Below are 27,672 nucleotides of genomic sequence, written 5' to 3'. Positions count from 1 at the left end.
CAGGAAGCATTAGGTAGATATTGATGCTGGCAGCTTGCTGATGCTGTGAGTTGCAAGGGAGAACTCTTATCTTGCCAGGAGGCAGGGGAGTGTTGGCAAACAGCACACGGTGCCGTGGCCAGGGGAGGACAAGGGGCCTGCACATAGAGGCACTTTCTCTTCCCTTAAGAACCACACTAATTGGAAGGTTATTGATGAAGTAGTTTCAAGTGTGCCGTTAGTTTCCAGGAGGTTAATGAACATAACGGATTTGATCTGAACACTTTCTGAGCCCTGTTATTAAGTAAGCTTTAAATGTTCTTAAGTGAGCCCTCATTTTCAATTTTCCCTATTTACTAATGACCACTATTCTCTTTTATTTAATTATGGTCACAGGTGAGATGACACATGATCCTTACATCCATTCTTTATTTTTTCATCCTAAAATTCTTATTTATGAATAGATAAAATAGAAGAACTTTTTCTTTTTTCTATTCCCCCCCCCCCCTCCTGGGGAATCTAGTCAGGTTTTTTCCCTCAGAAGATAAAGATTAAAATTTCTTGAAAAAACAGATGTTTTCACAAGTTTTCTAGTCTCTTAGCACAAAGTATTCATTGGCCTCTCACAGACCACCTCATGTTTCTCCTCATGTTTGCCCCACTGCGTTTGGGAAATACTGGGTTCTCTCTTTTTCATGAGCAGCAAAAAGCCTCTTGTCAGGTGAAGTAGAAACTGAGCCAAGAATTAAACCAGAGGCTGCTGAGTCCTTTGCTTTAAGATCATCACTTCCCTTTACCTCTTCAATGAATTTATTCACTACTCTTCATAAAGTTAAGCTTTGTATTCTTGCATGGCATGGAACAGTTACTGTGCCTTACACATTTGATATTTTCTATTCCTACACAATTGTTGTTTTCTATTCTCCTTGTCCACAGGACAAAACTTGAAATTAAGTGTAGGATTTGGGTCCATGTTATGACAGAGTTTGATCTCTGTCACCTACATATAGATGCTCAAAGCTGTCTGTGGTGCTCGATAGTGTCTGATATGTTTTCTCATGTGTGTTGTATCTGAGAGAGAACTTGCAGGAGACCCTTGCCATCAAGACTGACAGCTAGAGGCCAAGCAGGATATGCAAAGCCATCACTGGGATGAGATTCAGTTGTCCAAATACAAGTCTGTGGAACCATTTTAAACAAATGTATCCTGCGCTTTGTGCTGTTTTTAGATAACTAACCAACTCACTAGCTGTCTTCACCTTTAATTCCATATGTGAATTCAATATCCTTTGATTACTGACTAGCAGTTAGTCTTCTGCTTGTATCTTATCCCTTTAAAATTCTACATTTCCTTCAGTGATACTTGAAAAAACAAATTACAGCTTTTAAACACATCTGAGAATTGCCAGTACAACAATTGGCAGAGTACCCTGTATATCACACAGTTTAGCACAGCTGTCTGCCCTATCTGTTACTTACATATGGGATTCACTAGATTGTCAGAAGTTACTTTAAACAAACCAATCTAATTATTGGAAATTGTAAAGACACTAACTTGGAATAAGGTTTTACTAGATCTTGCCTTGCTCGGTTAAAAACATCTTGCAATATAACTGCATAATGTAACTGAACTATAGCATTTGAATTCATATTTAGATTTGAACTCCAAATTTCCTCATGATATGGCAAGTCATCTCATATTTTTAGTTACATCATCCATTATTAGTCTACATTGTTTCAGTGAACTGTCAGATCAAATGTGATTGCATGTGAACTAACAGTATTATACTGAGTTTAAGGTTATTCATCTGCAAAATGCGTATAATAATACCACAAAGGTATTCATTATATTCATTAATGGCAGTAAAGCCCCTGTAAAATTGGAAAAAGAAAAACTTCAAGATTTAAATACATTCTAACAAGCTTTATAGCACCTTGCTGTGGGGAGATGCTGAAAATGATACAATGGATAAAATGAAGCTAGAAACCTTCAATTACATTAAAAGTAGTCTGTGCAGGTAGAGCACTGTCAGAGCTACAAGATCAGCATAAATTCAGAGTGAAATATTTGCAGTAAGCCAGAATGTACTCCACTGCTTGAAGTGCCCCTGCATTCCAGAGCAGTAAGATGAGTAAGAGGAAAGTTCAACAGAGTCACTGTCCAAGGGTCCAGACACAGGGCTTTGGAAAGCTAAACCTCCCTGGAGATTAATCTGGCAAGGGATGTAAAGGGCAACAAGAAACATTTCCGGAAGTGTACCTGTAGCAGCAGAAAGTCTAGGGAAAATGTAGTCTCATTGCTGAATGAGGGTAGAGAACCTGGTAACAAAGGAGATTTACCCTCAGTGGAGGAGGAGTAGATTAGGGAATATTTAAACAGAGTGGGCATACACAAACCCATGGTCTCTGACAGGGTGCACCTATGAGCTGACCGATGTTGTTGTGATGCCACTCTTGGTAATCTTTGAAAGGTTGTGGTGATTAGGAAAGGTTTCTGAGAACTGGAAGAAAGCAAATGTCACTCCTATCTTCAAGAAGGAAGATCTAGGGAATTACAAGCTAGTAAGCCTCACATCAATCTCTGTGTACATGATAAAGTAAATCCTAGATGCAGTTTTCTTGACCAGCTTTCTACAATAAGATTACTAGCTCAGTGGATGTGGAGAGAGATGTGAATGTGATTCGTTCTTTAGCAGGAATATCAGCATTGTCTCCCCTAACATTCTCAAATTCAAGCTGCTGAACAGTGAGCTACTCAAGTGGATAGTCAGGTGGACTGAAAACTGCTTGAACTGATGGGCTTAAAGGGCTCTGATCAGAACACCTGGGCTCTAAAGTGTTGCAATCAGTGGCACAAAGTCCATCTAGCCTGGCTGTGCCACCTTGCCACTGGTAAGATGCATGGATGTAGGGCACCAGTGCTGTGCTATGACAGACGGAACTCAGATGTCCACAGACCAGTGCTCTTGTGGCAGGTGACACCAGTGTCTCTCTCAGAATGATATCCAATGACATTGCTCCAAAAGTAGGTAGGTTGTAAGAGGGCAGTCAAGGCAGATTCTGCAAGTCCATGTCCTAATTATAACAGGTAGATTTGTGTGGGGTCTGTAATAAAACAACACTGTTGGTCAGTAATAGCCATTAGTGTAGGCTCTGAGCCTGCACTAGCAATATAGTGCACAAAGAGAGAGACTTTCAGCCTCTGTCTCTCCTCTGGGGCTGTGTAGAGGGAGAAAGGTGTACTAAAGACTAAATTTATGGTGAAATGTTAGCTCAAAGTACATTCCCAGTGCCTGTACCCATTCCTTAAGATGTGAAATAATCTGAAGTCTGTCTGTCTTACTCCTTCAGATCAGTTCTTAGCTTGCTTGAACTCCAGTGGCATATAAATAATCCCATTAGTATTTATTGCAAATGCAGCCTACTATGAGCTCTCTGAATTTTGTCATTAATTCTTTTAGGTGCAATATGCCAAGCAAAAAAGAAACAGACTTCACAAGGGAATTGCTTAAATTGAGGAATTCAAACCAGCACAAAATAAGAAACTGTCAGGTGATCTATCTCCTATTACAATTTCAAGGACTTTCTGGGTCTATGACATTGCTATCCTTGCTCCATCCAAGGATAATGCAGTTGATGCTTGCCTGAGGGAGACATTGCATAAAAAGGGATGCCATGTGTTGCCAATTCCAAATTTGTTCTTTCTAGTTTTGTGATAGTGGACAAGACTGTCCCTCATTTAGTGCTACTAACCTCTGGAGAACAAAACTCCTTTGCTATAATAGCTGCCAAAGAATTAGTTTCAAAACTAGATAATTATTTTTCTTAAAAAAACCCCAAAACCTCTCAGGAGTAATATATTCCAGTTTCCTGAACTTTTCTGGGATGTGTATTAAATTATACTGGCTTCTCATTCTGCTTTGGCCTGACAATAATTCCAAAGCTTCCTTTAGTGCAATCAAACTACAGAGATGTTTCACATAGATACCTAGAAGCAGGAGCCACTCCTTTAACCAGCATTTTGCTCAGTGATGTCTTACCTAAAATGGATCCTGATTCTGAGTAAAATAATTACCAACCTGTTATATGGATTCAGCGCTGGAGCTTCTTAGCATTCATTCACATGACTTATTCAGTGAAAACTGTCTCGTGGCTTAACTCGCAGCTGATCATATTTCGTAGCTGGATGAGCCTGAGCGAATGTTTACACCTTCTGTAAATAATGTATGTTACCTCTACTGCAGACAAGTGCAAATTCAATATTCAGTTCTATACCTGAACAAAATAATTGCAGCTCCTTAAAAGATCTTGATAGCTTCTTGGTGTGGTGACAGGCACACAGGATTGTGTGATCATTAAACATGATTTGTGGAGTGATTGTGCTACCTTGGTTCATACCATTTTCAGTGTGGGCTCATTTGTTCATTTTGGCCATGATTCCTCTCATCTGCTGTTGTGGGGAAAGGACCATTTGAATCATTCAGAGTTAGTAGAACCTAATAATTCCAAAACCTTTTCTGAGGTTCAGTGTTTGGAAGGAACCAGTTCAGATTAGCTTTCCAGCTCTTAACTTAGTGCACTAACAAGCCATTTTCATCAGTTTGAATGGATGTACCATTGCTGTGAGATGTTTAAAAACATGCAGAGTAAATACTCTTCTCTGTGCAAGGAGAGGCAAGGAGAGTTAGACCAGGAAAACTTCGTACTTGATATTGGTAACATTGTGTTTAAAGGTGATGGAAAAGCAAATGATAATATTCTTGAAACAACAAAGTAGCATCTGGAGAAGTAAAAGAAAAAGACGCAAATAACATTCAGAAAATAAGTCTGAAACACATGCTTTTTGTAAGCTGATTGCAAATAGGTAATCATGGAAGCCACAGAGGAGCAACAGAAAAAAGCAGGCCTGGAGTACATGTCACTTGCCACATCATTTGACATGAATTACACTCAGCATACTGTTCTATTTGTTTGTTTGTTTTTAATTTTTTTTTTTATTTCAAAGTATGTTTTTTAAAGACTTTGTAAGGAAAAGACAAAGATCGTGCCTGACACTTTATCACATATAAAGAAATCCATGAGCTACCTATCAACAAAAGATTGACTAGGGTAAGAATGGAATGAATATGGGTTTTGTTTTGACCTCAGTGTTTGGGTGACTTACTGAAGAGAGACCCATAGGCTGAACAAGGTCCTGGGAAAACAAATGAATCACCTGTGGAAATCTGTTCTTCCTCAACAAGGTGATGTCCGTGTGGGATAACCTTCAAAGTAGGTGTGTGCCTGTGCTTAACAGATGGGAGTTTGTGACCCAAGACAGTAAATTCCACATTTGTGACTGGAAGGGTAGCACTGTTTACCATGTTATAAAAACTTTGATTGCTTTATTTAGCAGTTCTTTGAGGTGTTAAACTTTTACCACGTGCAGCTCCACTGTCTTCAGTACCCTGTCAATGAAATATTACCCTGGAATTAAAAACAGACATGCAACTTTGAATTTGAGGAGCAATTTTGATTCCTACATAATTAGTTAGTCTACCAGAAGCAGCCAGGTAATTCCTGTAGCTGGACTGACTCTATAGCCTTAATAATCTACAGCTCTCCTTTACCAAAGTGTCTAATTATGTTAATTTACCTTTGATTTTCATAGACTAAATAAAATTACACTTGCATTTTATTGCTTTCATGTTTTTGCTGCACTGAAGCCTCACTAAGCTAACACTATTTGAATTCTTGTTTCATTTTATCTATATATTGTTTGTTGATCTGTTACCACATCTGAGTATTCTTCACAAGAAACACTAGCTGTTTTTTTCACAGGAACACATGACTTACTCACACAGACAATGTGTGTAGCTATGAATGAAAATAAAGTTCTTTCAGTGCAGAATCTTATTGCCATTGTGGTCCTGGAGGAAGGAGGATCTCTGCTGCCTCTCAAAGATTCACCTTCTGAAACTGAACAAATGAGGTCATTTGTTGGGCACTGTGACAGTTATTCAGCTGTACTGAATTGACCTCACTATACATATATATTTTTTTTTTCTTACTATTGCAGGGTTCCCAGCAGGAGAACTACAAAAACCTTTCTTTTGGGGAACAGAGTATCCTAGGTAAGTTCTGCACCAGGGACCCTCATACACCTGAGAATGAGGAATAACAGGGAAAAGTATTGCAGATACACATGGACAAAGAAGAGGGCATGGAGAAGAAGGCTACTCTTGCTGTAGGGCTAGCTTGGCCCTTGGTTGTATGTTCTCACCTGCTGTGTCCTGCTTTTACCATTGAAAGAACTGACTTTGAGAAGTGCTACTTTGTGTGATAACTTTTCTTACCCTTGGGAGCCATATGTGTTGCAGTCAGTTGTCTTAAACTGATGACTGATTTCTCACAGGAATTGCTAATTAAGTGCACCCAAGTGGAAGTGTTTCAATGCTGTAGCATGAAGATGCAGCAGTGTGCACATGGCAGGTATTAAAAAGAATTGTAAATCAGGTAACTAACACTTCCTGAACAGACGTGAATACCCTGAGAAGCCAATTATTATCAGTTTATTGTTCACTTTCTGCTAATATCTAAAATTAACACTGAGCCTTCATTTGTGCTTGTTCAGGTGCATAAGAATATGTCCATGTGCATAGATGATTGCCTGAGCTGGCCCATGTGCTACTGTAGCTGAGGAAGAGTAATTATAGGTCACACACATTTAATTTTGAAAAATCACTGCTTTTGTGCAGTTCAATAACTTTCTATTTTAGGGCAGGATAAGACCATGCAAAGTTTCTATTGGCAGTTTCTGAAAGTTATTTTGGAGTTTTATAAAGGCAGTTACTGGTGAAACATATCCTTAATAAATCTTTGTTAAAAAAATCAAACTTTTTGAAGAGTTTGGGTTTGTCATCTTGCTATCTGGATTGTGTCCTTGTAAACAGAAAATTTAGCAATATATGTAGAAAGACACTTCAATTTAGGAACAAAATAATTTGCATTCAAAGAGAATTCTTATGAGCCAGCTGACTTTCTAAGTGGTAATTGGGGATAGGAGAAACTCCTTTCTTGTTAAGGTGAACCCTTTTTCTGTTATGGTTATTGCAGGCCTGTTTCCAACTTTGCTTTCTGAAGAGATTTCTCTGTACTCTGACCTTCTACCATAGTGATAAAATTGTGGTTCTTTCGAAGTATTATACTTTACTCATTTCTCATCTTTAAAGGTTATCTTAGCTTAAATTGGTTTTGCTTGAGTACATATCAAAATGAAATTTAGTAAACAAATTTAGCCAGTTTATATCAGACAACAGATTGCTTTTGTCCTTGAAATATTCTGGATGTTTTCTGTCTGTTTAGAGGAAAGAGTACATGGCAGTGGAACAGAAAAACCATCAAAAAGTCATCAGCGCTTGCTGGAAAACTGATTTAGAAAATATTTAACATTTAGTGGCATTTTAGTGTCCAGTTCCAGCATAACCACCAAAAACCAGTTACATCTATATTTGCATAAAGGGAAGCTTAGTTATCACTTTTACATCTCAATACATGAAATAACATATCATTCAAATGCCATCATTCATAGTTATGAGCCTTCACTGTCAGATACAATGAAATAGAGAGTTCAAACTACCTGACCTGGTAGCTTCCTTACAGTTCTCTGAGCCTCCTCAGTCCCAGAAAGTTCCTCTTTAATACAGTATCTGCTGGGCTGCGCTTTATTCCCTCCATCTCTATCCAACTGTGCCCAGAAGCAAAAAGCATGAACAGTACTGGGAAAATTGCTGGCAAAAATTGTTGTTGAGATGGACAAAATGCTGAAGGGGGTTCCCAGAAGCAAAGGCCAAAATTCACCCCAAACTTCACCTCATCTTTTGAAGGTATGGAAAGATGTAGGAGTGCCAGAACACCAGCCTGTTCTTTGTCCCTGCTACTCATGGTGACCGAGAACTTTAGAGGAAAAACAAGATGTATTTAGTAATAGGGCTTGGTTCTTGATCTCATTATGGGTTTTGTGCCATTATATTTATACTTCTCCAGCTACAAAAGATCCCATATAACCACTTCACTTCAGATGTGGAAAACAAGTCTAACATAGTGCATTTATTATGGGTAATTATCACTGTGTGCTACACAAAATAACAAATTTGTTGCACAAAAGGATGATATTTCCATTGCTGAAATACATAATTTTAACCAGCACTTTTTAGAGAAGGTTTGTAATAGCACTTGGGGGAAAAAACAGTACGAAGATTTTATCACATGCTTGAAAGTACCTTTCATGAAAGTAAAAAACAAAGTGAAGGATTGTCATGGGAGCAGAGGGAATTAAATGATATAATACTTTTTGGGCATGTCTGAGATGAGCAACTAGTGTACTATGGATCATTAGGTCCAGTAATAACACGTTATTTCAAAACCCTCTGCCTTTCTCCTATTTCAATACAATGTGTTAGAAATACTGTAAGACACTTTGAAGTATAGCATGTCAATAACTGAAATAATTAAAATCATAAAAACCAACTTAACAAATAAAAGATGCATTTAGTACATCACCTACACACATGATATCCACTGCATTTGGTGTTAAAAAGACTGAACTTTTCTCCCTTTCATCCCTATTTCTCTCAGATGCATTTTTATTTGGATATAACAAGGAAAAAATAATTAATTGCCAATCAGGAATACAAAATATTTCTTTCTATTCTGTTTCTCCAGTACATTAAATCTGACTATGTATCATGCCCTGTTCCAGGACAGGTGCAAGGAAATTGTATGACCTTTATTTTTAAAACTGAGTGGAGATCTGTTTAGTGCTCTACAAAGTATAGTCTTTGTTGCATACCAGGGAAGAATGATTGGAGCCAACAGGATGGAAGCCCACTGTCGCTTTTGATGTCTTCTTTTTCATGGTTATGCTGACAGAATAGTTACACCTATAACTTTATCCTGTTCTCAGTTAGAATATGCACAATGCAGTCAGCTGAAGGAGATATTTTGGAGCTCATATGATGCTCATAAGGGATTTGGTTAGAAGAGTGAAACATCACAATGCTTTCAGAGTTTTAGTTTAAATGTTTCTTTTAAACAAGAAAGAGTTTAACATGAAGACTTTCAACAACTTTAAGTAAAAATTTTGTACAGGTGTGATTTTCCTTTTGTACACCTTTTAAATAAATAATTATCTTTCCTGAGGTCTTTTGTCCTTTGATGTTCATGAGTGTGGACACTTTCTGAGAAAATGTTTTCTTTATGTTACAGGTCATTAAGTTATGGTGCCATAGGAGTAATTGTTGGCCACGAGTTTACCCATGGATTTGATAGCAATGGTGAGTGATAGTTTTTTTTTACAGAGCTGAGAGATTAGAAAGCTGACTTCTAGGTGCTTTAGTTTTTTTATTATTTGGGGTTTTTTTAACAGTGCTGAGTTGTGTGAAAAAATTATAAAGCTATATTTATTAGATTTATTTACACAGAATCTTGCTTGTCTGAACTGGATTTTGTTTGGTAAGAAATGCAACAAGTTTGATTCTTTCTGTTTGTCTTGAATGGAAACTAAATCAGCAACAGGTTCAGAAAGTCCTGATGGGGGGAGGTGGGAAGGGCAAAAGGATAACTTCCGATTCATAAAAATTACTTCCAAGAAAACTTTTCATTTCAATTTTGACATTTTTCAGAAGACAATATGAAACTTTTAAAATACAATACTGGAACAAGAGTGGTACAAAAAAGGTGTTGCAAAAATATTAAATTTAAAGAAAAAAAAAAAGAGGAGAGAGAGGGGGAAAAAAGAAGAATGGTCTGAAAATGTCAATCCAATTGTCCTGACAAACTGGATGGAGTGGGGCATTACCACTATCTAGCTTTGGCTATCTCAGTAAAGTGCTTTTAAAAATTAGGCTCCTGAGAGAAAGAGGGTGGGGAGGGGTGGGGCAGAGGGAGAGAAACATGAACCTCCTCCAGCGAGAAATTTTGAGTTGGCTTATGTTGTGCTACACTGAACACCTTTAACTAAAGAAAACAAACAAATAAACAATCCCCCCCAAACAAAAACAAACAAACAACTCCCCCCAAAACAAAAATAAAGCCTTGTATCCTGGTATCCTGTTGGCACTGCTCTACAACATTTTGTGTCAGCAAACACTCCAGAATGAAGACATTTTTCTTCATAAACTCCCACCTCCTGAGTAGGTAAGTATCTAATCTCCATCTTGTTTGCTGCCAATCAGAAAGGAACCTAAGGTTTGATTCCCTGAGCAGACCCCGACTTTTTACCAGGTGCTTACTTTCCAAATATAGAAATAAACACATCTCTAGGGAATTTGTCATCTTGAACAAGAGAGCACACAGGGAAAAAGAAAAGAAATAAAAAGATGAAAGAAAGCATCTTCAGTACCTGATATCATCTATCATTGCTCCTTACCTCTCTTCATCCACATGGGCAGCTAAACCTGTTTTCAAAGAAGTCCAAACATGTCTTGTGTCTGACTGGCTGGAGTCATGATGGAGATTAGATACTCTTCTGCAAATGATGGGAGCAGGGATCTGACGCTGCAACTTCCATGAGCCAGTACTATAACCATCAGCCTGGGGAACGGGATGTAGGTATTCTCCTTGTTTCCATGAATAGGGTTCAAATGTCCTGGTTTTGTTCCAAAATAAAAAATGGAAACTTTAGAATTTTCCATGAAATGGGTTATTTTTCTGATCAAGTGTAGAATTAATTAATAATAAATTAGTTATCATCACATTTACGGAATCAAGGACATATGAACTGAGGATGAAAAATACAATTAGACTTACGAGAAAGCTCAAATGCCTCTTACACTATGTAATTATAAAATGTACTATAGAACTCATTAGTCATTGCTATCTTTTTCTAAAAATGGAAATGATGACAATAAATAGAATGCCAGATTTTCACTGCTCTACTTGAGTGGGGTCAAGATTTTGCTCATTGATCCTATCCATTTTGTACACACATTTGCATGAAGACATTCACCTCTCATTTCTGTGCAGGTGACAGATTCCTAAACTGGAAAAGTTTTCTCCTGCAAAAACATTTGTTTTCTTTCTTTCCTTTTTGAGGTCGGAAATATGACAAAAATGGAAACTTAGACCCTTGGTGGACAACTAACTCTGAAGAAAAATTTAAAGAGAAAACAAAGTGCATGATTGATCAATACAACAATTACTACTGGAAACGAGCTGGCTTATATGTATGTAAACCACCAGTGACTGAAAACAGTCGTACATTAGGAGTCTTGGTTGTTGTGCCTTTTTTTTTTTTTTTAAGTTCTCTTTTTATAAATCTCAGTGTATTGGGATATTAGGCTCCCAACTTCATTTCTCACAACAAATGATTTTTTGAAGTGAATAATTGTGTTAAAAATTGTCTGTCAGGTTTGATTAGTCCAGTCAAATACCACTACCCACATCCAGGTGACAGGGTTAAACTACTTCTCCCCATCACATTGTTTTGGAATCAGAGGAAGAAGATGAAGCCACTCAGCAGGGCTGGTCTAATTATTGTGAGCATGTTAAATGTCTTCTGAAAATGAGGTCTGTAATGAAAACTGAGCAGTCACTCTTTTTAGAAAGAATATAGTAGCATGTTTTATAGATTTCTTTAACACTTCTACCTGTTATTTATTGTGCTTATAAAATGGACGCATAAACCCTACTTTATTTCAGATTGAACTCTGGCAATTTCTTCCATGCATGCACACAGATCCCATTTGTATGTCTAATCAAAGGAGTATGATAGCAGTAGGTCATAGAAAAGGATTGAGAAAGAAAGTGCAAGCGAATGGTTTCTGTTTGATTCTTTATCAGAGCTATGGGCTTCCCTGAAAATGTACACATTATATATATGTCCAAAATGAAGATAAATAGGATAAATCCCAGACTTTCAGAAATGAATAGCTGAAATTCCAGTAATGCTGGCTGGGACATGATTTTAATCTTAAGTTTCAGGAAAAAATACATACTGAAATCCCCACTCAATTCTATCACCTCTATTTACATTTTAGAAATACTATTTCATCTTTGCCTTTTAAGGATAGAGAGGTCACATAGAATGCTCAGCAATAATTTTAACATTTTCCCAGGCTGCTTGTGTTAGTCTCAGAGAAAATGAAGCCGTGTTATGGTCCAGCCTGAAGTCCAGCAACAAATAAAAATTCTCAGGCTCATTCCTGGATATATGTAGGACAAAATACTGTCAATACAAAAGTGCCACTTAAAGAAGGTCATTAAAACCTTCCCCAGGGGTGTGGCTGAGCCCTTTCCATGCCTCTGCCACTGGCTTAGCCATCCCCTTCATCTCCTGCACTGTCTCTTGAGGTGAGGTAGGTCTGAAGTTCTTCTCCAGTGTAGCTACTGCCTTTGAAGTCCATGAATGGGCTTACTAGAGAGATCCTGTTACCCACAGCCTTGTCATCCCATTTCCACAGGATAACCAAAAGAACTTTTTAGATGATAGAAAAATCCTCATATTTTCTGCCATATTTTATAGCTTTTGTATGAAGAGCTATGCAAGTAAAGATCTTTTTTTTATTATTTTTACCTGTCACATCAATAGTCTGCAGGGTATTTACCTCTGTATGAATATTTTTCATGGGTCAAGAAGCCTATTTACTCTTCTTCCTTCTCTTCTGATTTACAATAAAAATGTCTGGAGAAGAGAAGTGTAATGACAGAAAAAGTGGATATAGAAATAGCTTCAGAGTGCAATAATCACACAAAGTCATCTCATCAAATAAAGGGCTTATCGTGGTCCCTGAGCCCTGTCACAAACTGTCTGCACAGACTAGTCTCAAATACTTGATCCAGAGATGCCTGAGGTCAGCAGAAAGACTTCTTCCACTTATTAAAATGACCTGTGGCCCAAGTGCCACTGTGAGGTTACTCTCATCTTACACTCTAAATCAGTCTGCTTCACAAGCCCACTGCAAGGAAAGGCCAAAAAAGAAGGTAGCTGGTGTGTATGAAAGTTCCCTGGTGTCCCAGCACTTTTTCTCCTAAAAACGTCTCTTTCACCTCCATCTCTAGCCTCCTGAGGGGAGGGGAGAGCTGACAGGAAAGGGCTGGCGTTTCGTCTAATGCTCCCTTTTCTCCTTTATTGCACTCTTGGGTGTAACATTGTACCCAAGGCATCAAGCCACTTGTTTTGAGGCCAACCTGGGCGCTCATCTGCACAGAGTGGTGGGGCACAGATACGTAGCTATGTCCTGGATCTTTTTACTTCTTCTGCTCCGTTTACCCCCCTTTTAGCATCCTGGAACTAAGGTGAGCCCACTATACTGATCCCTGTGGCATGGGAAAGCCTACAGCTGCAGGCCAGCATTGACCTTCATAGCTCTGTTCAAAACTCTGCTCAATTATCTTGCTTATTCAAGGCATAATAGAGAGCAAAACTGCTTAATTACAATTACAGTTGGTAACACTAAGACCTTAGTAGGTTGGGTGAGCAGAGGTAATGCTGATCTAGCAGAAATTAGGATTTCTTCACAGTGATATTGCACTTGGTAGTGCCAGAAGGCTGGATTTCTCACAAAGTTTATGCAGTGCTGCTTCTTGAAATATATCCTTGTTGCTATTACTCTTGCTCTTGGAATCAATACCAGAGAGAAGCAACAGGAATCTTCTTCACAGATATTTTTAGAGCACTGAATATACTATCAATATTAATTCTGTCTCTGACAGTTATTTTTAATTATGCTTGTTTACGTTACAACTTAAAAGTTATTTTAGTATCCCAGTATTATATGAAGAGTTATGTAGAGAAATAAATATAACCTTTTAGATAAAAGTTTAAAAAAGGGACTACTGGATCTCACATATAACCAGATAAAAACAGTCCTCAGGGGGAAAATTACTGATGATCAGATCAAAGATCAGGGTCTGGATTCTTGAGTGCATTTTATCTACTATATTTTGTGCTACATAGATCTAGGACCAGAGCCAGGATAACTCATCACAGAAAATTTTTTACTGACAGTTTTCCCATTGAAACCCTGTTTTCTTAACCAAAGTTATGACTGTTGAAATTGGCTGAGGTCATTCTCTCCTTGTTTTACTTTTTCCCATTCTTGAAGTTGATCAAGAAGGAAGTTCAGAAACAGGTCAAATGACTGATGTTCTTTCGTTCTGTCAGGTGAAAGGCAAGAGGACTTTGGCAGAAAACATTGCAGATAATGGAGGTTTGAGAGAAGCTTTCAGGGTAAGCAGACGAAAAATATCTGAAACATAGTAGTATGAAAAAAAGCTGTGGTTATCTTCATGTTGCTGAAAGGCACTTAGTATCTCTTTCTTATCAGGCATACAGGAAATGGATTACAGAAAAGAGGGGAGGAGAAGAAGAGCCTTTACTGCCAGGCCTTGAGTTCACACACAACCAGCTTTTCTTTCTGAGTTATGCCCATGTGAGTAGCACAAATGTTTTCCAAGTCCCCACTTATTAACCTGCACAATGTGCAGTGCAGGGATGAGCCTGCTTTGTTTCAACAATCCACATGATCCAAACCCAGACTTTTCAGAATATAAGCAGAGACTTTTCACAGGACTATTATTTCTTTTCTCTTTTTCTCTTTGTCCTCATCTATCCATTGTGCCAGAACTGCTGAAATTATTTTTGTGTTTGCACAGTGTTGTTACAGCAGCTTTCTTTATTCTTGCTACTTCCTTCCACTAAGGGTCTTCTTGTGACTATTGAGTCCTTAGCCTCCTTCAGTTTTCCCATTTTTCAACTTCCCAGATTTCTGGTGCTTGCAATACACAGCAGTTTCTAACTGCTTCCACCACACATTCCTGTTGAAAATGTATCACCACTATTTGTTACTGTTAATGTTGTTCAATGAAACTAAGCAGCAGTGAAGAGAGTCTTAGTTTATTTTTTCCCATATGTACACTAAATATGTTGTAACAAAACTTTGATAAGGAGTGTGATTTTTTTAGAAAAAATGTAGAACAGGAGAGGATCAGAAATTATTTATTTGGTTAAACAAGTTGGGACAAACTCCCTACATGAGAAGTAAAAGTTGGACTATAAAACTTTGCACACCAGTTGAAGGAATGCAATCATCCCAAACTGAGGAAACAGCACCCAATGCAACCAGTCCGGGATGAAAATCATTTCTCTTCTGAGAGTCAGTGTAGCAGCCTATGGGCCTGTGGCAATTTCAGTTTGACAACACTGAGCAGAGAAAGGATTCCACTTTGGTAGTTTATGCTGAATTAAGTTTCATACTGTGTGAATTTTTCTCCAAGAAATTTTCGAAGCTGTAGGAGTATTACAGGACCACTGCAGCAATTACGTGTCCAGTGGACCCTCATAGGGGAGGCACATGCACAGTGAGAGCAGGGTATGCAAGGTACCCTTGAGCTCAACCTATTTCCACAGAGCTCCAGAAACTGAATAGACTTATTCAAACTGTCAGGGCTGTCTTCAGCCAGACAAAATTGCACTGAAGTCCACTGAAATCCTATGGGCTATCTGGCTTAAAGGATTTTGTCGATAGGAACATTCAATGCAGGGAGTTGGGTAAGGCAGGGGCAACTTAAATGAGATTTTTCATGCAATGGATACAGCATAAGAGGGATTATTCAGCTGTGCAAATATTCTGCCCACCCTGTTTTGTATTTAGTTACAATTGGGTTAAGTATCTTATCAGAATTAGTGAATTAGGGAACACTGATGGAAATGTGGAAAATATGTAATTTCAAAAGAAACTGACATTTCAGCGTGAAATAAATATGTCAGGTAATATATCTTCAAGTCTAGAGATGATAAGCATCATTATATGTACCTTTTATAAAAATGACATAGCTTTGAGACCAAGAAATAGGCTTGGTAATTATTAAGGTGTGATATGCTGCAGCATAAGCTGAAAAGCAAGCTACCATTATAGAGAACTTCAAAAAAAGAATTAGTAAAGCGGCTGTGATTAGATGATGGGATAGAGTGGGTAGAGAAAAACAGTGGGTGGATCCATTAGAGGATTTGAAAAACAAGAGAATATACCAACAGAAAACCGCAGGTTAGCAAAGGTGAGACAAAGCAGGAATTTATGGTGTCTTTCCCTTTAATGCATTCTATCAGTAATAGGCATCTTAAGAACAGTGACATTACATTCTACTTTACTTACAAAGTCATCCCAGATAATGTACCTGTTTCTTTTTTTTATATTTTATTAGGTAAGATGCAACTCCTTTAGACCAGAATCTGCGAGGGAGCAAATATATACTGGAGCTCACAGCCCTCCACAATTCAGGTAGTGCAAATAATGTATTTCCTCAGTATACATACAGAATCAATCACTGCAGAACAGAAGTGCTGAAATTTAGCATTTTAAGAGGGGAGTAAGAGCAAACACAAAATTGGACAGTGCTGTTGGATTAGATTGAAATTGAACTGGTTTTATTAGCTTGTCTTTCACTGTTACAAATGCTCTTCTGTAAAATTGAGGAGCTTGCATCTACCTTCAAAAGCATTTGAACCAGAATGCAGTCTGATCCCTGTGATGTCCTGTAATCATGGCCTGAGTATGTAAAATGCCTCATCTATCACTTTCTTTCCCTAAGCAATTCTAGTTTAGAAAACAGTGAATATTAGGAGCATCCTTGATTTAATCTGCCTGAGTTCATTAAAAGCTTCTAAGTGACTACCTTGAATTATATTGATAATGCAAAGCAAAACATGCCCTGTAAATTTAGTTTGAGACTATACTCTTCCATTGGCCTTCAACTGACACTTTGCTTGAAGGAGCTGTGATAGTCCAGAGTAACTGTGCCTTTCCCCAAAAGGCCTCCCACAGACTCCGCTAACCACAGACACTCATGAACTCCAAGGAGAGGTTGGAAGGGGGAAGTTTTAAAGATTACATAGGAATTAGGAAGCCAAAGTTTATTTCTCATCTTCTTCACAGAGTTTGTGTGACCAAGAACAAGTTGTTTCTGTTGGGATTCATGTCAGTCGTATTTACTTAACTAAGAATTGTGTGTTTGCCCTCAGTCAAGTGCTACATTACCTCTTTATTTGGAGGAAGGATCTTAACTCCACAAGCTGATTCATAGTGGAAGTGTCTCCAATACAGTACTCTCTCTCTCTATGTATATATATACATATATATAATCTTTCATCAGGTAATAAATTTAAATTACTTAGACTCTGCAAGTACATCTTTCTATTGATTACCAAGGGAGTTCAGGGTAACCTGTTCAGGAAAAGGTGCCTGTACTGTAATTCAGTGGGATGAAATCCAGACAGCCCACTCTGATTTTACAGTTAATGTGTGGCAATATCAAACCTGGGTAGAAAAGTGGCATGCATGCACACATAAAGATATTTCACTAGATAGATTCTGGTTTTATTTCTTTTTAATTGGCAGATTTTCAGTATTAACATGTGTCTTAGCTATTTTTGGAGGCCAATTTCACTTTGAAATCCCTGACATGGCAGACAGAATTCCCACCAACTTCAACAGCTGTTCTGCATGACCAGCTCTTGCTGTTCCAGTCCCTGAATATGTATCTGCAATATTTTTACAGTAAAACTGTATATATTGTTTGAAGCCTATCCTCATTTTGTAATCCTCCCTACAAAAATGACTTTTAGACATTTTTGTGCCAGATGACTGCAAATTTTCTTACTCATTGAAAGTCTAATCAATGTAATAAGAATGTTTTATACCATGCTGTGCTATGCTGAGAAGCTGATTGTCTGCAATATAGAAAAATTCCTTCTCAGTGCCTAACAAAGACAATAGAAAGGCATACAATTAATAGTTCAGTAGATACTTTTCTGCTCTTACCTCAGAAAACTCTTTAATACCATCGCAAATTTCAGGCTAGTAAGTTCCAGGTTGTTTAAAGGCATAGGAAAAAGCAGCAATCTTAATCTAGCAATGGTAAAATAATAATTTCTGAGAGCATCAAATAATGAAGACATGAAAGCAGGAGCCATGATTGCGTACAAAGAGCAAGCTCTTCCCCTATGCCTGCAGGTGCCAGTCTGTGATGCAGACACATTGTCTATCTTGTGTGAGGCAGAGATGTGCTGTGCTTTCAGTACCACACCACCTGTGGTGGAAGCAAGAGAGCATGGGAAGCTGGTCAGAGCAGAAGGCTCAGAAATTGCATTTCCAAAATAGCTGAGGAGCTGAGATGCTGACGGGTGTGAGGCTGAGCTGCCCAATAAGAGGGTCTAATTTCCCCCTCCAGCTGTGAAGTCCCAATGTATGTGTGTGTCCATGGTGGGCAGAGCGCATTGTTATGGGAAGCTGGCTGACGTGATCCAAATGAAACCACTGCCAGCATAACCTCAGTGTGTGCTTACATGCACATGCCTGTTGGACTGCAGCATCTGGCGGGTGCTGGAAGAAGGATTTCACTGTGCAAGGCTACTGCTGATCTCCCACCCTTGCTGCCAAGGGTCAGATTAGAAAATTGTTCTAGAGGACATAGTCTTACAAAATGCATTTGTTTTTCATTAAGTTTCTAGAAAAGCAAGATGCTTCTCAAAGCACCAAACAAAATAAGATTGTCTTCCTATTAGCTTTAACTGGCAGTGCTTCTCCTGAACTTTTTGGTTCCATTTATGGAAAAATTATATGAAAGCCTGAAAATTCAACCTGAAGTGAACACACCAAAACACTTGCAGACCTGTGGTGTTTAACAGAAGGCAAGCTGCATGGTCACCCCTTTTCTCTTTGCAGAGTTATTGGAGCCATGAGCAACTTTGAAGAGTTCCGTAAAGCTTTCAATTGCCCGAGGAATACGACGATGAACCGAGGAGCACAATCCTGCCGGCTGTGGTAGATGTCCCTTTCAGGTCTTCTGTCAACAGGAGTCTACAATGTGAACTGCTGAGCTCAAGACCACTGCTAGAGTTTCAGAATAATGTTCTGAAACCTGGAGAGGTGTTACTTCAAATGCATCTTCCTTATCCATGTTGATGACCAGCATGGATCTAATCATCCCTGTTTAGAGCCTAGAAACATTCCAAATAGAAGAGGTTTCCTTTAATGATAATAATAAAAAGTAACTCATTTTATCCATAAAACTACTCCTGCTCATCTGCAGTTGCATTGCTTTTGATGGATAACTGCCATTATCAATTCTAATTCCTGATTTATAGTTGAGCAAGAGGTAAATGCTAAAATCTAGTTTTAATCTATTGCTCTGCAGGGGTGCTGTGCAGAATGCTCCTACACAAAATTTATTCTTTCCGGATGAAGAAATTCATGAGACCTGCCATAAAGTCAGATCTGATCTGCTGAGTGATACAACATTTTCATAACTTAAACTGTCACAGCCCAGCATGCCATAAACGATGTTGTGTGATGTAAAGACCCAAGACTTTATATAAATTCAGTTTAATATGTCAGATTAGCACCTCAGGTTTTGGAACAGTTCCAAGCTGAGAAAGTACCTCGTAGTATCCATCTGCTACAACTAAAACACAAAGGATACTTGTCAGATCGTGGCCTCCTCTAATTTTAGAACAGCTTATGATAAAAATCAATGTATGATGAAAATCAAAGGCTTGCAGAGGGAATTCCCAACACCATGATGCTCATGAATATTGCAGCATGTATTCCTGTTCACACTGTGGGTAGTTTTTTTCCCGGGGGTGGTTTTTACCTTGTACTGAAGATAGCTTTACCTACATCTATTTTTAAGCCCGAATTACTATACCAGTTGTAAGTTACGGGTATTTTGGTGTTGGGTCTTACAGAGGATTGTAAGTAGTGTGCATCTTTACCCTCATGTTCTGGATGGAGCAGGATGATTTGTGATTTTAAAGAAAGAAGAATATGCGACAGAAAAACAGATTACCAGCAGCATTTGACTTGTCTGGATAAAAAGAGCAATTTAGGAATAGAGGACTTATAAATACACTAAAAATGCAGGCCAGTTGAGTCTTTAATTTGATTTCTAACAATATTCATGAAAACACATTTTATTGAAGAGAAAAACTTTAACACATAACTGTTACTGGGGGACACACACACACAAAACAACTCTTTCTTTTCTAACAGAAAGATACTTATTTAAGTGATATATATTTATACCTTGTGCATTAATTCATTTTTACATGGTGGAATTTCTTTAGATTTAATTACTGCAAATCCATATAGGTCTCTGTGTGTACGTACTTTTATATATATATATATATATACAAAAAATATAAATTCTTTTATATGCTTAAAGTTTATTTTATCAGTATAGAAATGTTAGTAAGATAAACTTTTTTTACAAGGAGTTGTCAAATATTGTTGGATAAAGAATTGGTTGGATGGTCACATGCAGAGGGTAGTGATCAATGGATCAGAGTCCTGGTGGAAATCACTGAAAAGTGATGTCCCTCAGGGGTCCATATTTGGACCAGTGTTATTTAATAGCTTAATTAATGACATAGACAAAGGGATCAAATGCACCTGCAGCAAGTTTGCAGATGACACCAAACTGAGTGGTGTGGTTGCCACACCTGAAGGATGAGATGTCATCCAGAGAGACCTGGACAAGCTCAAGAAGTGGGCCCATGGAGATCTCGTGAAGTTTAACGAGACCAAGTGCAAGGTGCTGCACCTGGATTGGGGCAGCCCCCATTATCAATATAAGAGGATGAACAGATCAGGAGCAGCCCTGTCAAGAAGGACTTGGGGCTGCTGGTGGGTGAGAGGCTGTACGTGACCCGGCCATGTGCATTTGCATCCCAGAAACCCAGTTGTATCCTGGGCTGCATCCAAAGCAGTGTTGCCAGCAGGCTGAGGGAGGGGATTCTGTCCCTCTATTCCGCTCTGGTGAGATCCCACTTGGAGAACTACATCCAGCTCTGGAGTCCTCAGCACAGGAAGGACATCAACCTGTCAGACCGAGTCCGGAGGAAGTCACCAATATGACTGGAGGGCTGGAGCACCTCTGCTATGAGGAAAGGCTGAGGGAATAGGGATTGTTCAGCCTGGAGAAGAGAAAGCCTTGGGGTGACCTATTTGCAGCTTTCCAGTCCTTGAAGGGAGCCTACAAGAAGGATAGAGACACACTATTTACAAGGACATTTAGTGACAGGAGAAGGGGGAATAGTCTCAAACTGAAAGAAAGCAATTTTGGATTAGATATTAGGAGAAGCTGTGGATGCTGCATCCCTGGAAATGTTCAAGGTCATGTTGGATGGGGCCCTGAGCAACCTGGTCTAGTGGAAGGTAGTGAGTTGGAATTAGATGAATTTTAAGGCCTTTTACAACACAAACCATTCTATGATTTTATGATTGTCCATCAATCATGGTGGAGGAAGGTTTACTGAAGCTAAGTAACTGAAAAAAAAGGGATTATTTTCTTATGTTTCTTTAGAAAGAAGTGGGACATAATGGAAACATAATTTATGGAAAAAGACAGAATTTCAAACTACCTTCTAGTGCGAAAGAAGCAGACATTCCTAAACTCAAGGATCTATTGACCCTTTTTGGAAACAAAATATTATGGTTTGGAATCAGAACATTCTTTTATCAATTTTCCCTGAAAAAGTCAAAGTTTTCTTAAGAGGAAAAGCATTTTTGCTTCCTTCATGCTAGCTCTGTTCCTGAGTTCCATGGATGACAATTTATCACTTGAATTGCCACTTTTTCTAGAGATATTTTTAACATAAATTGTGATGGCAGTATTTTCATAGACCTTTTCCTCAAACAAGCAGGTATTGGTCTTCAGCAAAGGGATACTGTTTGCCTGGTAATGGGAAAGTTCCTTAGCAAATTGAGTGCTGTAGTGACTTCATTTCTGTGCTGATATGAACACTGACACAACTTGATGTTGATTGCTTTGGAACAACAGCACAAAGTTCAGGGTCGACATCCTGGCCCCATTAAAGGTATTACCAATTCGGTCGTTGTCCTCAGAAAAGTCAGGACATCAACTCAAACACTTATCTAAATTTGCTAAATTATTGGACTATGCAAAGATGGTTTCACAACAGTTGACTTTAAATTTTCTAATTTTATCTCTCAAATCAGAGATGCACTTGCAAGAACTCCTCTCTCATGGTTATTTTCCAGTGGGATAGATTCTGTCTTTTGTTGTTTATAGGGTTGTTTCTCTGTATTGGATAGTGATTTCTTCTAAATGTCTGACATTTCTTGCCTTAAATGTCACTCCTCCTGCTCCTTGCTAGGCTCAGGTCTTTCATGTTTAATACCAAGGATTTTTGAACTGTGGCATGTGTATTCCCAACAGCAAAGGAATCACTGCAAACTCTTTCATCCTTGCTAGGACATCTCCTGTAGGAGGCAGGGGGCAGGTTCTGGGAAGCTGAAGGGTTTGAGGGAAATGCACTAGAAGAGAAGAAGAAAGCATATGACCAGATTTTGTACCCTGATTTTAGCAGTTGAGATGGCACCTACACACTGCCAGGAAAGTCAGAAGTCCCTGCTGCTGACTGGCACATTCATTGGTAGTATCCTAGTTTGGGGAATCCTTGCTGTTGACTCAGGTTTTCGGTGCCTTGGGCTTAGGTCTTGCATATGTCCACACAAGGATCCTGGTCTGCCTCACCTGCCTGCTTTTTACCTCAAACCAAACCGCTGATTATGCAATTTACAGTTCACTTTGAAGTAAGATACTTTCATATCATTTGCAAAGCAAAGCAGAAGGTAATTAAACGTGATAAAACTTTTATCACCAAGGACAGCCAAGACATTAGTGATGGTTTGTGAGGGCTCTTCCCATTTTCTCTCTTTTATCAGACTACTTGGCTATGCTTTGTTTTCCTGTTGTGCCTCCTGGGTCTATGCTATCAGTGCCTTGCTGTGTTGCACTCAGGTTCACTTATTATACATATTTTTTTTCTAGAGCTTTTAAATTGTTAATTTTTTCAATTGCCAGTAATATTGTGAAATGCTTCTTCCTGTTAGCTCAATAATCTTCTATTTCAGTGACCAGGAGGGGAAGGATCACCTATGAACAAAACATTTTTGTCTGTGTAAATTTGAAGAGATATTTTTCTACTGTGTATACATAAAGAAACAACCTCCACTCCTGTCCCATGTCCCCTTCTTCAGGTCCTAGAAATATGGAAACATTCTATTCTATTCTAGTTTAGTCTAGTCTATTCCTTCTTTTTCTGCATTAATCCTGAAATGCAAAACCACCACCTTATACACTGTGAGTATTTCTTATGATCCTATTGTGAAGGAATTAGCTTTACACGAGTTGCTCTCTGAAAAGGCAGCTGTACTATTCACCCGTGTAAACTGCTTAGGTACATAAACAATGTCCAAGCTGGGTCTGGATGCTGAAGGACCAAAAAATTCAGGTGCATTATAAAGCTCTGCCTCATGCCCTGTGCAGGGGGACTTCACCATTCTTTATGTTGAAATGCTATCATGACTCTAATTGGTTGAATTATTTATAAAATAATCAGATAGGTTTGCATATAAGTTTTTATTGTTATATGCATTGTTATGTCAACTTTTTGTTGAGTATTATATGGAGAATTATACAAAGTTAAAAGGCCTTTTCTGTTTAATTCTTTTGAATCTGGATTTTTATTTGATAGTCAACCTATTGTACATTTTAATTTTTCTTTTTGCATACTGTATTGATTGACCATTTTAAAGACAATTGTGTTAGCCAATAAAAGCTGAAGTGATGAAGAATTTTCCTATGCTCACAGTATGGCAAGAGCTGCTTGGCTTGGCACTGTCCAACTCTACAATGTTACTTCTGTAATATATTGTCTTAACAAAATGTAATAAGAAGCATAATGATGTGGCCCCAGGTTCTCCAGGCTATTATTACTGCTTGACAGGCTAAGAAGGACCTCCTCACTTAGAGAATTGCATAGTCATCCTCAGCCGGTGTTTATTAAGCTCCTTTACTTGCCCTCATTACCCTGCTGGAGGCAATTAAAATGAACATATGATGAGCTGCTGTATACATGCTGAAAAAATTGCAGAAGGCCAGAAAGCCTTCCCCAAGTCCATGCCTGTCTCAGCCCATTCTTTGCTTTTCAGTTGAAGCGTTTTTGATAGGGTAGCCCTTGTGCCATACCTGAGTTTGAATTTCAGCTCAGCACACCGTGTACTTCATGAGCCTGACCGGGCACTTGTCAAGGGCTGTTTGGGCACAGGGATTGGGCCAAGGCCTTATACATGACCAACTTGGCTTTTTTGGGCTAAGTGCCCCATTTCTTGGGCTCTGTCCAGCTTCCTGACACTGCTTGGGTGGCCATAAGCAGTGGTACTGGCCCACTTCAAGACAGCATACAGCCTATGAGCGTCAAGGAACATTTGTGCCTGGTGGGCACAGTGGCTGATGCTGGCCTTGCTGCATCTCTTGAATGATGCTCAGTGGTGACACAGCCTCTCCACGCAGTTCTTGGGTTTGGGGTGGCAGGGAGATTTTGCCTTCAAAAACTTGCACCAGTTCTGTCACCTACTGTACCAGGCAGCCTTACAACATTTCAATGGGCAAAAACAAAGGTTTCTGTGAGGGAGGATGAATGAACAAAGATTGGGGTCAGAGGATGAAACCAGCCTTAGCACAAGGAAAATGTCTTGCTTAACTCTCATGGGTTTATCAGCATCTTGGAAAGATGCTTTAACAATGTCTATAGATCGCCCTGAGGAATTCAGAGTTTAACTGCTGCAGCAAAAGCCTGCTTCACTAATCAGACAATTTAATCCCATTTAAAGTGTAATATATATTAATAAAAAAGAAAAGAAATTAAAGATACCCGTGGGATTCCTCAGCACAGCATTATATTTTATTAAATATAACATCAAAGTTGGAAGTTACTGAGAATCAAGATAATGTGTTACGCTAAATTGTGATCAAAGAAACAGATATAATGATATAATTTTAATCATCCATAAGCACCAAAGCCGAAACAGCTCTCTGTACCAGGTTAAACACATACACAGATGCATACAGTAACTGCAAACTTAGATGCACATTTTTCAAAATGTCTCTGAAAGTTTTATCACATCCATATTTACTGTCCAAACTGGTGAAAAAGTGACCTGCTTAACAAAGCTTGGGGAAAGCCTTCAAAAGGAATTTAAAACGTTTTCTACCACAAAGTTTATTTAACGTACCAGCGCTGCTGTGAATAATGATTGGTTTGGTTGTTTTATACAGATGATGCATACTCCTCTTCTGAAATGTGAGCAGCAGATATTTCATTATAGGAATCTGAAAAAAACATGATGTCACATCCACTAGGAAAGTATTTGGGCAAAACCAGGAAAAAAAAATTATGTTCTCAAATACAACAATTAGGGAAACATGAGCATATACCATGATATGCAACAAGAAATAAAAAGTTCTTATAGAAAAGGCAGTTGCCAAACTGGGCTAGGGGAATGGTTTACAAACTTGACAGATAATTCCTGAGGGGAGGAGCCTGTTTGCCTTTGTAACTTGTTGGGGAGTGTGTCTGTGTTATAGCTCAGTCCTTTGGTGGGGCTCAGCGCTGTGCCTCCTCAGAGGTCACCCCAATGAGCCATGGGGCTTGAGGGGCTGTTTGCTTTCTCTTGGGCACCCAGGAAGGTTGTGTCTGCAATTCTGCCACTGATTTCTAGTTTTGTGCATCTTTTTTGTTCTTTTCACCAAAGCACACATATCATATGAATCAACTAATCTCCATACCATGGCATTTTAACTGACAAAAGTGGTGCTTTTATAGGTCCATGCTGCAAAACAATGCAGTGCTGCTGCATCACAAAAACACCTGTGAGTTTTGTGGAATAGGGCTGCTCTTTATCAGGTAACACATATGCTTTCATGTCATTCTGCTAGAACGAGGCATCAGTGGTTTGCACTGGAGAGAAGAGAGCAAAATATGGAGTGACCTCTGAACAGAATGATAAATAGGAATTAGAAACTCTTTAGTGTTGTAAATCAGTAAAAGATTTTATAAAGCATTAGTACAAATACTGCTATAAAAGATTATATATATATATATATAAACATATATATATATGTATATATATATGGGCACAGCACGGGAAGTCCATGCTATGTGAGTGTACATAAAAATATCAGAAATATGAATTATTTTTAAACAAATAGAATTTCAGGGTAAAATTCTGACCTCAGTGAGTTCATTGAGTGATAAATATCTGTGGGGCCGGCGTTTTACTCCATCTGGATTATTGTACATAGAGTTTATTGACTTATAATTACTTGGAACACATATTTTCTTCTAGACAGAAAAATATTTCTAGCCTTTGATATTTTCAAAATCTGCCCTGTTCTCGGTCATTTGCAAAGGACTGACTCTGTTTGCTTTTGTTTAGCAGATATTGCATTTTCATATTTTTAAACACTTTAAGGGTTACTTTATCACCATTTCAGAATTGCTTTTTCAATTTGACTTCTCCAGATAAAGTTCTATTAATAATTAAACTCCATGTGTCCTACTGAACTGAGTGTGGGCTTATTTATGACACTGACGTGTTTTTGTTTGTTTTTGTCTCCATGATGAGACAGAAAAGTTTTATGTTACTGGAGTTGGTGCCCGTGGCAGGGACAGTACTACTGGGCTGTGGGGTGGCTGGGGAGGAGATGGGTGGTTTACCACAAGCACATAAAGCTGCTTACCAAGAAGGCAGTGTGTGCCTACCCTGTGCACCTTGCACTATATCCAAGACATTAAAATGGTACCACTTAGCAAAACAAAGAAATCTTCTGTCCCAACCAAGAAATTAAAGTTAATTTCTCAGGAAAATCAAGAAGGTGGGAAAACTCAAGCCATCCTAATGACTGAGGCCAGTAATGAAAGCACCTGCATCTTGCTTGTGCAAACTCCAGCAGTGTTATAGCTGTGGGCATCTGCAGAACTGCCTCTCCCTGCGAGTGTGTCTTTCCCTTTGTTTTGAGAAGATTCTCAAAAAAAAAATCTCAAAAAAGCATCTCAGCTGGATGGGCTGAGTGAGGAACAAAACCCTTCGCTGTGGGGAGTGCAGCACAGTAGGAGGGCTTGGTAGGAAACAGGGCACCCCCATGCTGCCCAGAGAGGAATCATAGAATCACTTAGGCTGGAAAAGATGGTTAATCTAATGCTGCCAAGTCCACCACTAAACTGTGTTTCTAAATGCTATCTCTACACGTCTTTTAAATACCTTCAGTGATGGTGGCTCGACCACTTTCCTGGGGAGTCAGCAGCAGCTCCAGCGCCACTTCTCACTTTAGCAATGGGTACAATGCTTCCTCCTCACTGTGTCAGGTATAACCCCCTTTGGTTAAACCTTCTGCTTCCTTAGGGAAGCCTGCCTGTGTAAAAACAAATGAAATGGGAAGAGGAAGGGGCTCGGCCCAGAGAGGTTTGCTTAAGCAGCTGGGCACACCTTGGTTTGCATGAGCACTGACACAGGCAATGGCACGAGGACTGGTGTGCCACCTCGCCATCTGCCAGGGTTCATGCATTCCCTCTCCCTCCCCGTGCATGTATGTAAAATGCATGTGTGCAGCACAAATGTGTGCAATGCCTGTGTGCAGTGTGTGTACACACAGTGTGCACGTGCAGTGCATGTTCACGGTGTGCTCTGCCCACCAGCTTCTCCTCATCCCTTCTCCCTCACAAATCACAGCCAGGCAGCAGTGGGAAGCAAGCAGCATGGTTGTTTTCCAAGCCACTCCAGACGGGCTAATTCCCTGGAAGGCAAAGCTTGCAGCAGCAGCAGCACTACCTCATCCCAGCCTCAGACAGGG

General features: G+C 39.0%; 1 protein-coding gene across 1 annotated transcript in view; it reads left to right on the top strand.

Annotated features, from left to right (window-relative positions):
* The window catches only part of PHEX (phosphate regulating endopeptidase homolog X-linked), a 97,068-nt gene extending 78,038 nt beyond the window's left edge, over positions 1 to 19,030 (top strand). Inside the window, exons 16-22 of the mRNA XM_027645828.1 lie at positions 6,038 to 6,092; positions 9,226 to 9,293; positions 11,053 to 11,183; positions 14,123 to 14,188; positions 14,286 to 14,390; positions 16,162 to 16,238; positions 18,681 to 19,030. Coding sequence (XP_027501629.1) covers positions 6,038 to 6,092; positions 9,226 to 9,293; positions 11,053 to 11,183; positions 14,123 to 14,188; positions 14,286 to 14,390; positions 16,162 to 16,238; positions 18,681 to 18,783 — 605 coding nt within the window. The 3' untranslated portion in view covers positions 18,784 to 19,030. The remainder of the gene's footprint in view (positions 1 to 6,037; positions 6,093 to 9,225; positions 9,294 to 11,052; positions 11,184 to 14,122; positions 14,189 to 14,285; positions 14,391 to 16,161; positions 16,239 to 18,680) is intronic.
* The last annotated feature ends 8,642 nt before the right edge of the window (positions 19,031 to 27,672 follow it).

This window comes from Corapipo altera, unplaced genomic scaffold, assembly GCF_003945725.1.
Source record: "Corapipo altera isolate COAL_440 unplaced genomic scaffold, ASM394572v1 0, whole genome shotgun sequence".
NCBI lineage: Eukaryota > Metazoa > Chordata > Aves > Passeriformes > Pipridae > Corapipo > Corapipo altera.
This window is presented reverse-complemented; position numbering and strand designations above follow the sequence as displayed.